The 15,825-nt window shown below is 41.1% G+C and overlaps 1 protein-coding gene across 1 annotated transcript in view; it reads right to left on the bottom strand.

Moving 5' to 3' along the window:
- The window catches only part of acot7 (acyl-CoA thioesterase 7), a 237,685-nt gene extending 224,175 nt beyond the window's left edge, over window positions 1–13,510 (bottom strand). Inside the window, exon 1 of the mRNA XM_048615117.1 lies at window positions 13,306–13,510. Within this exon, the coding sequence (XP_048471074.1) occupies window positions 13,306–13,364 (59 nt within the window). The 5' untranslated portion in view covers window positions 13,365–13,510. The remainder of the gene's footprint in view (window positions 1–13,305) is intronic.
- Window positions 13,511–15,825: the final 2,315 nt, after the last annotated feature.

Below are 15,825 nucleotides of genomic sequence, written 5' to 3'. Positions count from 1 at the left end.
TTCTGATGAAGGGTCTAGGCCCGAAACGTCAGCCTCTCTGCTCCTATGATGCTGCTTGGCCTGCTGTGTTCATCCAGCCCTGCACCTTGTTGTCTCGGATTCTCCAGCATCTGCAGTTCCTACTATCTCAAGCAAATGAAAGTTCAGTAAGACAATGGCTATTTTTTCATAACCCCACCCAAAATAAATGCAAAATATCACTTTACCTCTCTCATCCAGGAAAGAAAGGAATAGTATAGATCTCATTGTGTTTGCACTATTACGTGATCCACAGTGCAAATTTCCTGAGCTTATTTTTTCCCACGTTTCTATTGGTACCCTCCTGTATATTCCCGAGTCAAAATATCACAACAAAGACATGGAAGTCACAATAGTGTTAAAACGTTCTGACTCAAACTCAAAAACGAGTTTGCCTTCCACCAAAATTAAGTTGCCTTCACATAAAAATAACACACAAATTGTAAAACTGTAAGTGGTTCTCTCCCCTTCTCTATCAAAGGTGCAGTCTCATGTTGGAAGTTAGTTCTACTGGTGGTAACAGTTCTGACCTCACCCACATGGCCATCCTTCAGAACAATGACGATCAGCTGGATATATGCTTGAAACATATGAAGACCAAGTACAGGAATCGAGAACTTTCAGAAAATGAGCCTGCATACACTACTACAATACTGATTACATTTCACAAAGTCCTTCATTGAGTGTAAAGCACTTCAGAGACATAAGGTTGTGATATATAATCCAAAATGCAAGTTTTTTTTAATGATCAAAGATCTATTCCCCTTCTCATAAAAGTTAAGTTGAATGATTTGTGAAACTCATACTGTCAGTCTTCAGTTCTTTGACAGCCAAATGTTTTCTTATTGTCACCTGTAGTTCCAGCTCCTCTTAGCCACCTGCTGAGCATTAACATCAAACCGATACTCCCATTCACACAGTCTATACTCATCTGTGGTCAGGTTGCAACACAGTTTCTTATTCACTAAGTTATTATTAAATGTAATTTAAATACCACGTATGCAGAAATTAGAAATGCCAATTGAGGTAGTTTTGTGAATGGTTCAGACATTGGCCTTAACCTCAAGTCACTTGAGGAGCAATCTGATATATGTTTCTACCAGGATGAGCTCATCGCCTCCACATTTGTTTTTGCAATTCATAATTTAGAAACCCACCTCCCACTTTACATGAGAGTTCAAGTGAGAGAAAGTACATATCTTCAATACCCCCGCTGAGCCCGCCTACCCCATATTTCATTTGATGACATCAGTCCAGTGAGCTTAGGTTATACCAAGGTTGAGCGAGCTTCATTACTGAAAGACCCAATGTATAGTTCAAGGCATTCCCAACATCACATGACTCCACAGCAATGGTGATCCATGTTGTTTTCCAGACCAACTTCTACCCTAACAGTGGCAAACCATTAATTCTCCAACTAAACTAGGACCTTTAGAAATCCACAAGTATAAAATCCACGACTGGTGGTCTTGGCGTAGCCTCAGCAAGGACCTCCAATCCCGAGGTGATTCGTTGAAGTGTGATGCCATTGTGACTAAGCACTTAAGAAAGAATGTAATATTTGGACTTTATTTTCTACGTAAAACTAAAAAGGTCTGCAATATGTAACTTTTAACCTTACTTGTATGTTTTATGCTATACTATAATTACTGCAATGTTTAAATTTGTTCTTTCTTTCAAACTTGTTCTCAAGATTCTGTACCTAGGTAGTTGTTGGGGCAGTCCTTGGTTAGAGGTGGCACAATATGGTCGCCCATTGGCACAAATATGGCTGCTGTAACAGAATTAGCTTGCTCGATCCAGCATTAAAGTGAGTCATAAGTTAACACAATGATAGCTTTGAGATGGAGTTATCCCAAGGTAACAGGGTCTACTTTAAACAGAGAATTTTACAAATTAATACAGGGAGTTCTGTAAAAACAACAGCTGCAGATATCTGTAGAGGCAGTTCGATAAGAGACGTGTGAAAACAGACAGCCTGAAGTTTGTAGCAAGTATTAAAAAGAAAAGTAGGGTCCCAAAATAACAGAGACAAACGATAAGGGTGGGATTATGTCTTGTAAAAACCTAGGAGATCAGACAAATTCATTTAGCTGTAAACGTGAACGAGTTTTAGTCTTATTAATGATAATGATGTTGTCCTATGAGGTAAAAGATCTAGTCAGAGTAGAGGTAGTAAATTTCATCTCAGAAGACAGTATGTGACTATAATCAGTTATAGTGCAGCTGCGGGCTGCAGATGGAGGGGCAGTGTCTAACTGACCCTCTAAGGTCAGGTGGGACAGAAACTACTCACAACTCATTAACTAAAGAATGCTAACAGTTGGTGTGAACATAAAGCCTTACATATAACTAACTTTACATTAGAACTAATATTATTAATTTTATAGCAACTAGTAAGAACTAACCTCCTTTTGTATCTCCTGTGATTAGGACAGTGGGAAATACAAGATGAGGAACAGAATTTGAGAGGGATAGCAATGAATAAACTGATTAACAGAATTCAAGAAGTCCTTAGAGATAAGCAAGTCAGGGAAATGTCTGAAAAAGAGTATGACCGTCAACTTTGAAGTGTGAATTGATGGGATGCATTGCAAGATCCCAAGGCCTGATAATTACAATGTCTGGTAAACATCATGAGGAACCTAGGGCTGTCCATTGGGGAATGTCCATCATTGATTAGGTGTTTCACAGAATTGGATGTACAGATTGAGGGGGGAAGGAAAAATAATAATGTAGTAAGCAATTACTGTAACACGAAATGTGTAAAAATGCTGTATCCCACTGGGGAAATCATAGCGTCATTGACCTCTCATCCAATCTGAGCTGGGATTAAGAGGGCATCTGGGATCTACAGAAAAGCTAGATTCACAGTGGTCTCCCACACGTGTGGTAAAGAGCTCGAATAAAGATCAATTGTACTTTTGAATGCAGAACTCAAGGCTGCTCTTTGACTTCTCTCCTCAACAGTACTTGTACTCAAGATGGTACCATGTGTGTCGACATTATACACTTTTTACTGTATTCTTGTACTTTTGTACTTGAGTACATGAGACAACAAATTCAAATCAAATCAAGTTCAACAGAACTTGGACTCTGAATTCCAGTACACAAGACTTTTTCCTCTGGCTTTTTGCTTTCTTCCCTTCTTCATTCCTGTTTTCCATCAATGTCTCTTATCTCTTGCAACTCTGCTTTATTCTCCTTGCCCACTGACCTGGGATCAAATATTCAGTTTTTTTTAAATTCAATGTGCTCAGTCCAATTACTGGTAAGGCATGGATTGTGTCTTTTACTGTTATAAATAATAAATTCTCAGAAAAAAAAAACAATAAAGTACTTTCCAAAGCCATAGCATTAACGTTGTACAACACAACCCACAAGATTGCTACAATTGGTATCAATGCCTTCGGAAAAGGAAGAAAAAACTCATTCAGAATGACAACTGCTGATCCCTGCCCAGAGACCCTTCCTAGAAAGAGTATGATGCATTGGGGAGAAAAGGATCAGGCTCAGCTCTGATCCTTCAAATGGAATGATTGCCTTCAAAAGTTCATCAGTGTCTCATACTATAAAAAAATCCTACAAAAGGCAGCACCTTCTGCAGAGGGGAAAAGGGTGGAAGGTAAAAAGCCCAAGGGATAAAGCGCAAACCGAGAGGAGGCTCAATGTTCAGTGAACAAATTCTATCTGCACCTTATGTCACACCCTTAGCGTACTTCATGGACCATATTTTACAGGGTGCCTGATCATCACCTCCACATCCCCTCCCCTCTCCTTCCTCAAATGTCATTGAGGAAGCCAATTCAGGGTCAAGAATGGCTTAATGGCTGTCAAGGTTGGGAGTCCCGAGTTTGAGAGTTCATATGGAGAGAAGAGTGAAGAAACCTCATGTGAGGGAACAGTAGCACCATGGAAAGCACTCCAATGGGTCCAGGAAACACCCCTTCCCATTATCAGCCATGAAAGAAAGCCTGCAGGTTGGGTGCCTGGCACCAGTTAAATTCCAGCAGTTGCAGAAAGAGGCTATAAGGATCACCCACTGCCATTCCACAACTGGTGGGGGCAGGGTAAGCTAATAGCTGGTGTATAAAGTGCCCCCTATATTTTACATGCTTTCCCTGCCTTCAAACCCAGCGATGGGAGAGCATATAATCCAACTCCAGTTGTGTAACTTTCACACCCTCAGATAAATACAGTTTTGTTCCTTAAAATATTTTCGTATTTTTGTTTGCTTGCTTATGGAATATTTCAGATCTACAGTAACGCTAACTGATTTATATTAATCTTTTAATGCTGCAGAAGATTTTACTTGTCAATTATGATGGGAAATTAGAGGCAGAGAATCCTAAAGCACAGGGGCCATTCAGCCCATTGGGTCAATAGCAATTTTCTGTAACTGTTACCCGATATGTCTAAATCCCCTACTCTTTCCCCATAGTCCTATATTGTTTCTCCATCACGTATCTATCGAAATCCCTTTTGCAAGTTAGGAAAATGCAATAACAACTTGCTGCAGAATGGAAAATCTAATTACCACCCCCATCCACCACACCCAAAGTCAACCTGCTCTTTTCCCACATAACAAGGTGTAGAGCTGGATGAACACAGCAGGCCAAACAGCATCAGAGGAGCAGGAAAGCTAACGTTTCGGGTATAGACCCTTCTTCAGAAGAAGCGTCTAGACCCGAAACGTTAGTTTTCCTGCTCCTCTGATGCTGCTTGGCCTGCTGTGTTCATCCAGCTCTACACATTGTTATATCAGATTCTCCAGCATCGGCAGTTCCTACTATCTCTGCTCTTTTCCCAATTGCTTTACATTTGTGTCCTCTGGTGCTTGATTAACAATCCAGGACTGACAACCTGATGTTTGGATCATTTCCAGCCCCGAAAGACATTGCAAATTTGGCACTACCTTTAAATGTAGATCAACTGACTGAGCTGCTGGCAAGCTCTGTGCCAAATTAGTGGCACCAAATGGTGTCAGGAGGCAGGAACTGAGTCCAGATTACAATCCTCAAGCATTCAGTAGACACCTTAATACCGTCTTGCAGAATAGAAAAAGCAGGAAATCAGAATGCAGCAGCCATAGACTGCAGACAAGAGACCACATGGCAACAAGAAGGTAAAAGACCTGCTCTGAGAGAGTAATCCTCTTTGCAAAATTTATCTCTCCAGCACAAACATGACCTAATGGCTCCCCACATTACACCTGATAGATTCTAGACTGTTTAAGTTTGCCAAACAGCAAATTGAAAATTATCTTCTTGACCTCGCCAAGCTTTAGCAAGTTCCTTATGGATTCTAACATATAGTAACTTGGAGGGAGATGGGTAGCCAGAGTCCATCGCTGCTCAGCTGTATACGGTTAATGGTACCATTACTTTCACAGCGGCTACTGAGCTTGTGCTGAAGGGCTATGTCATAATGATGTCAGAACAAGATGCAATCTGGGCTCAAGTGTGTAAAGCCTATGAAAAGCTCTTTCATATCAATACTGCTGTGTTTAATAAAATCTGCCAGTTTTTAATTATCTGAATGTAGGCCCAATCTTACTATATGGTGGCAACAATTTGCAGACTCAGGATATCTAGACAGCAGTCAGGAACTCTGGGAGGTTTGAGTTATAAAGAAAGGCTGGATAGGCTGGGACTTTTTTCACTGGAGCATAGGAGATTGAAGGGTGACCTTATAGAAGTTTATAAAATCATGAGAGATATAGATAGGGTTAATGGAAGGTGTCTTTTCCCTAGGATGGTGGATTTCAAGACTAGGGAGCACATTTTTAAGGTGAGAGGAGAGATTTTAAAAAGACGAGTGGCAAATTGTTTACACAGAGGGTGTTTTGTGTGTGAAATAAATTTCCTGAGGAAGTGGTGGATGTGGGTACAATTACAACATTTAAAAGACATTTGAATAAGTACATGAGTAGGAAAGGTTTGGAGGGATATGGGCCAGAAGCAGGCAGGTGGGACTAGTTTAGTTTGGATTATGCTCGGCATGGACTGATTGGACTGAAGGATTTGTTTCCATGCTGTGTGACTCTGAGATTCAGAATAGCAGGGAGGTGACATATTCTGAACATCATGCCATTGTGCAATCTGCTGTCAAGTCTGAAAATCGCAATATTGCAGACAAACTTTAGATCCCATTGCTGATGAAGGAAATTTGAAGGTCCATTTTCAAAGTCTTCCTTCTATGGTTTTATGATTATGAATTCCCACTTTTGTCTTGTACCCAGAAGAACAGCTTCCAGTTCAAGTGTTCCTGGCAGCTCTCCAGCCATCTAAGGAGCAAACAACTTTTAACCAAGGACCCAAAGATGTTGTCAACTACTCCAGATCAGCATCAAGATTATGAAATTAGACAAGCACTATCACTGCTTTTACATTCAGGTTATCATCAAGAATCTGGAACCCAATCTGCCAAAGTTTATCCCTTCCAAAGAGAACCATGTGCAGCCAAAATTATACAGCTGTCCTCAGAAAGGACTCAAGATAAAGTTGGAAATTGATGTCTTGGTTGGAAGAGACTTTGAGAAAAGTGGGAGGAGACTTGAGAGTTGGATGGAAACACTGAATAGTTGATGAGGTTGAGGGAAGAACAAACATGGGACAGAAGTGGAGTAAAGGATTAATTATATCTTTATTCCAGTAGTATCTTCTGAGCGCACATGTAAGGAATTAGGTCACAGTGATGTTAGAACAAGATGGAACCTGGACCTGTGTGAAGAGGATCTCGGGTAAGTACTCTCAAATGCAAGCGCTGTTGTGTTTAATAAAGCCTGTAAACTTAGTTGGCTAAGTGCAAACCTGTTCCTATTCCAAATATCCCCATTACCCTCACTTTCTAAAACAGCAGCATGCTTCAGAAGCATCAGGACAGTAGTGCACCAACTGGAAGACCTCACCTTTCCTTGCCCTGGAGGGAGGGGAGGATGGGTGGGGTCTGAAAAGCAAGCCTCTGGTTACTGATCCTCCTGTCAATGAAAACAGTTTCTTCCTACTTTATCAAAACTTCTCATAATTTTTAACCTCCATTAAATCACAACATAACTGCCTCTGCTTTAAAGGGAAAAATCCTATGTTCTCTAATCTCTCCATTATCATAAGAATGAAAAAAAATTGTGATCACTGAATATTGGATGGAAATCTTCTTTCAAGCTTTCTAGGATTGATTCTGCCATCAGGCATTTCCAGGTACATGCAGGGGATCCTGGTTGGTAAAATCTCAGGTCTACAAGATTCAAATCTCTCTGCATTCACTGCTATTCATTTTAAATTTCACAAACTCACTAAATTGCCCACTCCAAATCAGTGAAATGCTGATAACTTCCAGATAGTGGTGCTAGTGAGCCATTTAAAATCACCAAGCTGTTAAACACAATTGGATTTTGGAGAAACTGCAGCCCAATACCCTCTAACAAGATGAAGAACATAAGAGAAAAAAAGAGGAGGAATAGGCCATTCAGCCCCTCAGGCTTCTCTATTATTCAACAAGATCATAGCTGATCTGCCTCATCCTCAATCCCTCTTCTGTGCCAGTTCATGATAGCCCTCAATTCCCTGATACTTCAAATCTACCACCTTTTCAATACTTTCAGTGATCTAGCCCCTACAACTCTCTGGAGTGGAGAATTCCAGATAGTGAAGAAGCAAAGTTGCTATTGTCCTACCAGACTATAGGGATGCTCTCTCATCTGTGCCCATCAACCTTATTTCTGTGTTGTTAATTTTCACAAATTTTTTAACAAAATATTAAAAGTAGGTGTCATGACTCACTGTGGTAGTATGCTGGAAATCAAGCCCCACTTTTCCTAGAAACATCACAAAAGCTAAGGATGCTAAAATAAGTACACAGAATTCGACTAGTAACCTGATTTTCAGAGCCAGGTTAGTGGAAAGCATTAACCAAGCATCTGTACTTAACAAGAATTACTATTTATTAGAAGTAATTGGACTCTACCTACAGGTAAACAGGAATAAACCATCAGCATATAACACTACAAATTAAAACTCGAATCGCGTATATACTCCGTATACACACCCACAAGCAGACAAACAAGATAGGGAAATTTAGGTTATGGGTGAAGGAAAGCTATGAGGCAATTCACTGCTTCCTCTTATAAAAATAAAAACTGAAAGAACTGGGGATGCTGTGAATCAGAACAAAAACAAAGTTGCTGGAAAAGCTCAGCACGTATGACAGCAACTGTGAAGTAAAAAATAGAGTTGATGTTTCGGGCCCAGTGATCCTTCCTCAGAATGTTAACTCTTTTTTTTCTTCAGAGATGCTGCCAGACCTGCTGAGCTTTTCCAGCAATTTTGTTTTTGTTGTCAGTGCTTCCTCGTCACAGGTTGCTGAGATGACCCCTATAATTCTTACGCTGGTCAAAATATTGGTTTTCAGTCATCTTTCTCCAGATGTTCCCACTAGTTTGCAAGAAAAAGTGGCTGGTTTGCTTTTAAAATGTGTCTGACGCATCAGTTAGAAGTCACTGCTTACAACAAATGCTGAAGGAAGGATGAACTGATTTTCTTCTGGCCAAAATGGATTTTGATTGCACAGAACAAACAGACACGTGGAGAGATCAAAACACTTCTCCTTATCTTGTTCCCAGCCGCAAGTTGTTCAGTTACTGAAGAACTGATCACACGTCTGTTGGCAGGCAAAAGGCTTTGTCAGTAATAGCTTACTGGTCATTCATCTGTAGACCAGTTAACTTCATATTGTCATCCAATTGCACCTGTACAGAATCCCTTGAGACAAATTTATCTGCAGCAATTTCAATTATTGCTTGTTTAAATAATGGAATTAGCGTAAGTGTCAGGTTACTTGGGTCCCCAATTTACAACTGTCTGATTTAGGAACACTTGCCCTTACGAAGGTGATCCCGTACAGAGGTATAATTTTAAAGACCTAACTTACAAATATTTCCTGTACATAGGAATGGCTGCTTTACAGTGTCCTGCTTTGTGTTCTGATTTGCATACAAATCGAGTTGTGAGCAGAGTCAGGAACAGAAAACTTTTGCAACCTGAGGACTGTTGGTACTTGCTATTCAAGTGCAATTCTTTAAAACACTGGCTCTAAAACTGCTGTTCCCCATTTTAATCCACAATTTTAAAAAGCACAAAAAAACCCATTTTAAACCAGAAGAAAACTCATTCATCTTTCCGTCAGAATTTGTCGTAACGCATGACTTTTAACTGATACGTCAGAGACATTTTATAAGTTAACCAAGAGAATAACAAGGAAAAGAGAAGAATTCATTAGGGACCACTGAAGCAATCTATGTGTGGAGCCTGAATACATGGACTCAGTCCTCAAACAACACTTTGCGTCGGTCTTCACAATGGAAAAGGACAACAGAGATACAGATGTTAGGGTGGAACATTGTGAAATTTTAGAAAAAAATTACATAGAGTGTGAGGAGGTACTAGTAAGTTTTATAATGATACTATGACTTTAAGAGATGTGTTTTGTCCTTTTTTTTTGAAGAGAGGTTTTGAGCCATTGGTCACGAGCTAGCTGTCTTTTCCAAGCCAATAAAGTAAACATCTTGTGAGGCCTTGGGTTTTTTTAAAGTTAGAACAATGGAAGCAGCATGAATAGATGGAATCAGGCTCCTTCAGAACCAGGGTTTTAGTTTAACTTTCAGTATTTGTTTGGGTTTTTGAAGCTGGTTGTGGAAGCTGCTACTACATCTTTCTCTCTCTGCTACAGCTAAAAGCTTGAGTTCACTCTCTGCTGCCTAAATCACATGTGAGGCAATCTGTTTTACTGACTTTGCTTTTGCCAAGGGTGTGCTTATGGTAGCTACTATATTGGAACAATTGTTGCTTAGTTGTTAAATAATCTATTGGAAAACTTAACAGTATAATAAAGTTATATCAATTCTTCTTTCATTTGTTTGTATTTTAACTATTGAGTAAGAATAGTGTGCATTTTGCTTAAAGCTGAGTAGTGTAACCAATCAAATTACATCTGGAACACAACACCTTACACTTACCTTTAAATAAGATAAAAGTTGGTGTCTAGGCTATCTCCTTGATATATCTGAAGGGGGTTTGGTCTGGTCCATAACAGCTTAACAGCCCTAAAAGTAGATAAACTCACAGGCCTTGATGAGATGGATTCCAGACTATTGAAGGGGACAAGAAGAATATCAAGGGGTCCTCTAGAAATGTTCAAATCCTCTCCTGCCACAAATGAGGTGCCAGAGGTTTGGACGACTACCACCATTGATCCATTATTAAAAAAGAGAGGAAGGAATAGATCAGGAAATGACCAGCCAGTCAGTCTAACCTTAGGGGTAGGGACATTATGAGATAAAGAATTCTGAGATAACAGACTATATCTGCATTTGGAGTGGCATGGATTAATCAGCATTAGAAGTGTGGATTTGTAAGGGAAGGTCATTGTTGACAAAAAAAAACTGAAAGAACAGAAACAAAAAACAGAAGTTGCTGGAAAAACTCAGAAGGTGTGGCAGCATCTGTGGAGAGAAATCAGAGTTAACATTTCAAGTCCAGCGACCTTTCTTCAGAACTTCTTTGAATGATACATTTGAACGAAAATCAGCTGACAGGCAGAAAGCAAACGGTTGTTTCTGTGGTTGAAAGTCTTTTCCAGTGGGGGTCTACCTGGATGGATGCTGGTGTCCTTGCTACTTGTGGTATGCATTTATGGTTTGGACTCAAGTGTAGGGGTATGATCAAGAAGTTCCCATATTATACAAAAATTAGTAGGATTGTAAATAGTAGGAATAGCTGTAAACTGCAGAAGGATATCAATGGACCAATCAGGTGGGTGACCAGTAGCAAATAGAATTGAAACTGGAAAAATGTAAGGTAATGCACTTAAGGAGAGCTTGACAAGGCAAGGAATCACTATAAATAGTAGAACCTGGAAAGTACTGAAGATCAGAGGAACTCTAGTCTGCATATCTACAGATTCCTGAAGCTAGCAGGGCAAACAGATCAGATTATTAAAAAGGTATATAAAATACTTCCTTTTACCAGCCAAGGCACAGTATTCAAGAGCAGAGAAGTCATGATGCAGCTATATAAAACATCAGGTGGGCGACAACTTAAACACAGTATGCAGTTCTGGTCATTTCACAACAGAAAGGATGTAATTGCACCAGGAAAGGTACAGAAATTTATGAAAATGTTGCCAGGACTGGAAAACTACAGCAGTGAAGAGAGATTATATTGACTGTGGTTGCATTTATATCATGCCTTTCTAAACGTCAGGGCATCCCAAAGAGCCAGATAAGCTCTTACATCTATTCAAGAGCCAGATGGGCTTCAGATTAAAATCTAAACCTAAAAGATGGCACATCCAACTTCTTGGGTACCACAATGGAGCATCAGCACAGATCAATGGAAATAATCGAAAATTGCTAATTCATTATTATCCATTCTATGTGAATCATACTAAATCAAAACTCTGTTGAATCTCTGTCTAAGATTGAGAGATTAAGCAAAAGGCCAAGTTTAAGCGGAATTGGCATGGTGGCCAAGATCACAGCAGAGTGCTGTTTATCCAGATTCAGCCAGTCAATATCCATAGGCCAACCACCTCCTTTCAGTAACAAGGACAGAACACCAACGCTTCACCAGAGGTGCATTGATGATGTTACCTAGCAGGGTGACGAAACAACTGCAATCAAACACACCGGCTCGTTGAGCAAGTCTGTAACCTAAGTCATGATTCCCAGAGGAGACAGACAGTGGAGTTGGACGGTTATTTTTTGAACTGGAAGCATATTACCAGCAGTGTTCCACACGGATCGGTGCTGGACTCTCTTTTGTTTGTCATTTATTCAAATGATTTAGATCAGAATATAGAAGGTTTGGTTAGTAAGTTTGCGGAGGACACCAAAATGGGTGGTATAGTAGACAGTGAAGAAGGTTATCTAAGATTACAAAGAGATCTTAATCAGTTGGGAAAGTGGGCTGAGGGGTGGCAAATGGAGTTTGATTTGGATTGATGCAAGGTATTGCATTTTGGTAAGATAAACAAGGGTAGGGCTTATACAATTAAAAGTAGGCCTTAGGTAGTGTTGTAGATGAGAGACCTAGGAGCTCCAGTACACAGTTCTTTGAAGTTTGCCCCACATGAAGACTGGGTGGTTAAGAAAGCATTTAGCATGCTTGCTTTCATTGCTCAGACCTTTCAGTATAGGAATTGGGATGTCATGTTGAGGTTGTATAGGACATTGGTGAGGCCTCCTCTGGAATACTGTGTCCAGTTCTGGTCACCTTGTTATAGCAAGTATATGATTTAGCTGCAGAGGGCTCAGAAAAGATTTACTTGGATGTTGCTTGGAATGGAATCACAGAGTCATTGAGAACATAGAGTCACGGAAACAGATCCTTCGGTCCAACTGGTTCATGCCAACCAGATACCCTAAATTAATCCGGTCCCATTTGCCAGCATTCAGACCATATCCCTCTAAACCTTTCCTATTCATATACTCAACCAGGTGCCTTTTAAATGTTGTAACTGTACCAGCCTCCACCACTTCCTCTGGCAGCTCATTCCATACATGCACCAGGACCTTGCATTTATATAGCACTTCTAACGTCATAAAAAATCGAAAGGCACCTCACAGGAATATATTTGGTCAAGCCTAAGGCGACGGTAAACGATCAAAGAGTAAGGCTTTAACAAGTGTCTTCAAGGACGTGAGAGAGGTGGGAAGTCAGTGATATTCAAGGAGAGAATTCCAGGAAATGGAGTCTGGAATAAAGCTGAAAGCAATCAATTTGATCCAGCTAATGTTGAGTTAGAGAAAGTGTGGCTTTGGGTCGGACGATAACTCTAGTGGACCTTCCCTGTCACTCATCCACAAGACAGAAACAGACTGTGGGACGAACGGACGCTCTGATTTATTTCAAATACATTTCCTCCGACGGGCGGGATGTATTTGTTTGTAAGAGCCGCTGTGAGGTTGATCTGTGTTCGCCCGGCGACTTGCAGAACGGGCGAGAGATGCGGCTCCTCGGCGGGAGGGTAACATCCGGAAGGGAGGGGAGAGAAGGAAGGGAGGAGGGTGACCTTCACGTCCTTGTGCGGCTGACCTGGAGTTTCCCCTCTTTTTCTTTTCCGGCACGCCGCCGGTTGGTGACGGAAAGAGAGGCCGAGCGGGCCTTCCGAGGCGAGCCCGGGGATTGAGAGCCTGGGCGGCGGTTGCTAGGGGTGACGCGACCGTTAGGGCCGTTACGGCCGTTGACCCCTGTCCACCCCCTCCTCTCCCGCCGCCATGTTGGCCGTTACCTGCTGACTTGGATGGAGCAGCCCGGAATCTGGCAGTGATACTTCTCGACGACTTGCATGTTTTGTCCTGTGCTGACTTGGATCCGGGTGCGAGTCGTGGTGCTGTTCCTGGTCCTGCGGCTCCTGGTCCGGTCCTGTCAGAGGGAGGGAGGATGATGACGAGACGCTGGAAGATTCAGACACACACTGGGGCAGCGACTAGTGTCAGCTCTCATCTAACGCAACATGCACAACACAGACTTACAACATCAATAGTTCACGTTTAATCTATCTATATATATATATAAGGGGGACTGGTGTTACATGTCGCAGTTTCCTTGTCCCAGACAGGCCAACTTTCTTCAAAAATCAAAAGTAATGCGGATGCTGGAAGTCTGGGACAAACGCAGAAATTATGCTGGAGAAATTCAGCAGCATCTGGGGAGGGAGAAACACAGTCCGATACGAAACGAAAAGAGAAATTGCTGGGGATACTCAGCAGGTTTGGGTAGCATCTGTGAAGAGAAAGCAGAATCAACGTTTCGGGTCCAATGGCCTTTCGTCTGTTCTGACGTTCTCTTCCCCCCCCCCACAAATGCTGCTTGAGTTTCTCCATCACTTTCTGTGTTTGTCCCAGATTACCGGCATCTGCAGTACCTTTGCTTTTGTTGAAAGTGTTTGACCTGTGTGAGAAACTGGCATACAGCCACCTCTTAAAGTACGTTTAAATAATATATAAATGGATTAAATTTGAATTATTGACGCTGTAAGTCTGTTACATATGTTGAGTTAGATGAGATGTGATTGAAACAAAAACAGAGATTGCTGGGGTAACTTCAGAACAGAAGAAAGGCCACTGGACCCAAAATGTTGACACTTGCTCCCTCTCCACAGATGCTGCCAGATCTGCTGAGTTTTTCCACCAATTTCTTCAGCATCCACAGTTCTTTGTTTTATTGTGTGAAAAGGAGAGAATGGGCCCTCTCTACCAAAAGCAAAGTATTAAGACACAAACAAGAAGAGTCAGACTGGACTTGAAAGGTTAACTCTGTTTCTTTCTCTACAGATGCTGCCAGACCTGCTGGTTTTCTGCATGAATTTCTTTATTGTTTCAAATTTCCAGTATCTAGAGTATTTTCCTTTAATAAGGCACAAACAAGGCAAGGCTGCAGGTTGGAGATAGGAGCATGAGAAAATAAGAAACGGAGAACAGACATAATGCTGTCAGTTTCTGAAGTTTTGGAGTTCCGTGTTGAGACTTCGAGGCTATAAAGTGCCGAAGAGGACAATGAGGTGTTGTTCCTTGGGATTGCATTGGACTTCATTGGAACATTGCAGCAAGCCCAGGATAGAAATGTTATAGTGAGAGCAAGGTGATTTATTGAAATAGCAAGTATCTGGGAGGTCAAGGTCATTGCTGCAGAGAGAGCACATGTATTTTACAAGACTGTTAATTAGTTTGCATTTGGTCTTGTCAATGTGATCATTGTGAGCAGCGACTGCAGTTAACTAAATTGAAAGAAATACAATTATAATGCTGCTTCACCTGGCACCTGGATGATGAGTTTGGGGCCTTGGGCAGTGAGAAAGGAGGAAGATGGCCAAGCTCTTTGTTTGCATTGCATGTTGGGTTGGCTGAATTCTTATGACAGCTTTCACATCCATCCACCCAGGATGTCTCAACATGCACCTCAGCCAATTTGGAAATGCACATGCAATTATGGCATAGAAGTACAGCCAGTTTGCAATCAAGGTGTCATAAACAACAATATGGTAAGATCGCTGGATGTTCTATTTTAGCTGATGTTGTTTTGGGGATAAATATTCACCATCCCTGCTCTTCTTTGAATAGTAGCATGGTATTGTTAGCACATACTTGAGAACCCAAATAGAGAATCAACTTAGTATCCCATCTGGCAGGTCAATATTTTCTCAGCACTGTATAGAAATTTCAACCTGGATGTGGTGGGTCACCTTCTTGATGTGCTACAATCTACATTGTAAAGTACTTCCACGGTGCTGTTAGACAGGAAGATCTAGGGTTTTACATAGTGATGATGAAAATAAATAACTATATGTGTTGAGGCTGATTTGTTTGTCATTTGGAATGGAATTTAATGATGTTTCTGTGCACATTCTAAGTCATGATTTTGGTGGTGCTATCAAAGAAATCCTGGCTTTTCAAATATTGGAGCAACCCATCCAGGTGAATGATAATATTATGTTATACTTCTGACATGAAGGATGAGGGGGCATCTAATTGAAACTTACAGAATACTGAATGGCCTGGACAGAGTGGATGTTGGGAAGATGCTTCCATTGGTAGGAGAGACTAGGACCCAAGGGCACAGCCTTAGAGTAAAGGGAAGACCTTTTAGAATGGAGATAAGGAGGAACTTCTTCAGCCAGAGAGTGGTGAATCTATGGAATTCACTGCACAGCAGGTTGTGGAGGCCAGGTCATTGAGTACATTTTAAAAGACTGAGATAGATAGGTTCTTGATTGTCAAGGGAATCAAGGGTTACAGGGAGAAAGCAGGAG

The sequence above is a fragment of the Rhincodon typus genome, chromosome 31 (genome assembly GCF_021869965.1).
Source record: "Rhincodon typus isolate 14 chromosome 31, sRhiTyp1.1, whole genome shotgun sequence".
NCBI lineage: Eukaryota > Metazoa > Chordata > Chondrichthyes > Orectolobiformes > Rhincodontidae > Rhincodon > Rhincodon typus.
Note: the sequence above shows the minus strand (reverse complement) of the source record. Positions and strands in the feature narration are given on the sequence as shown.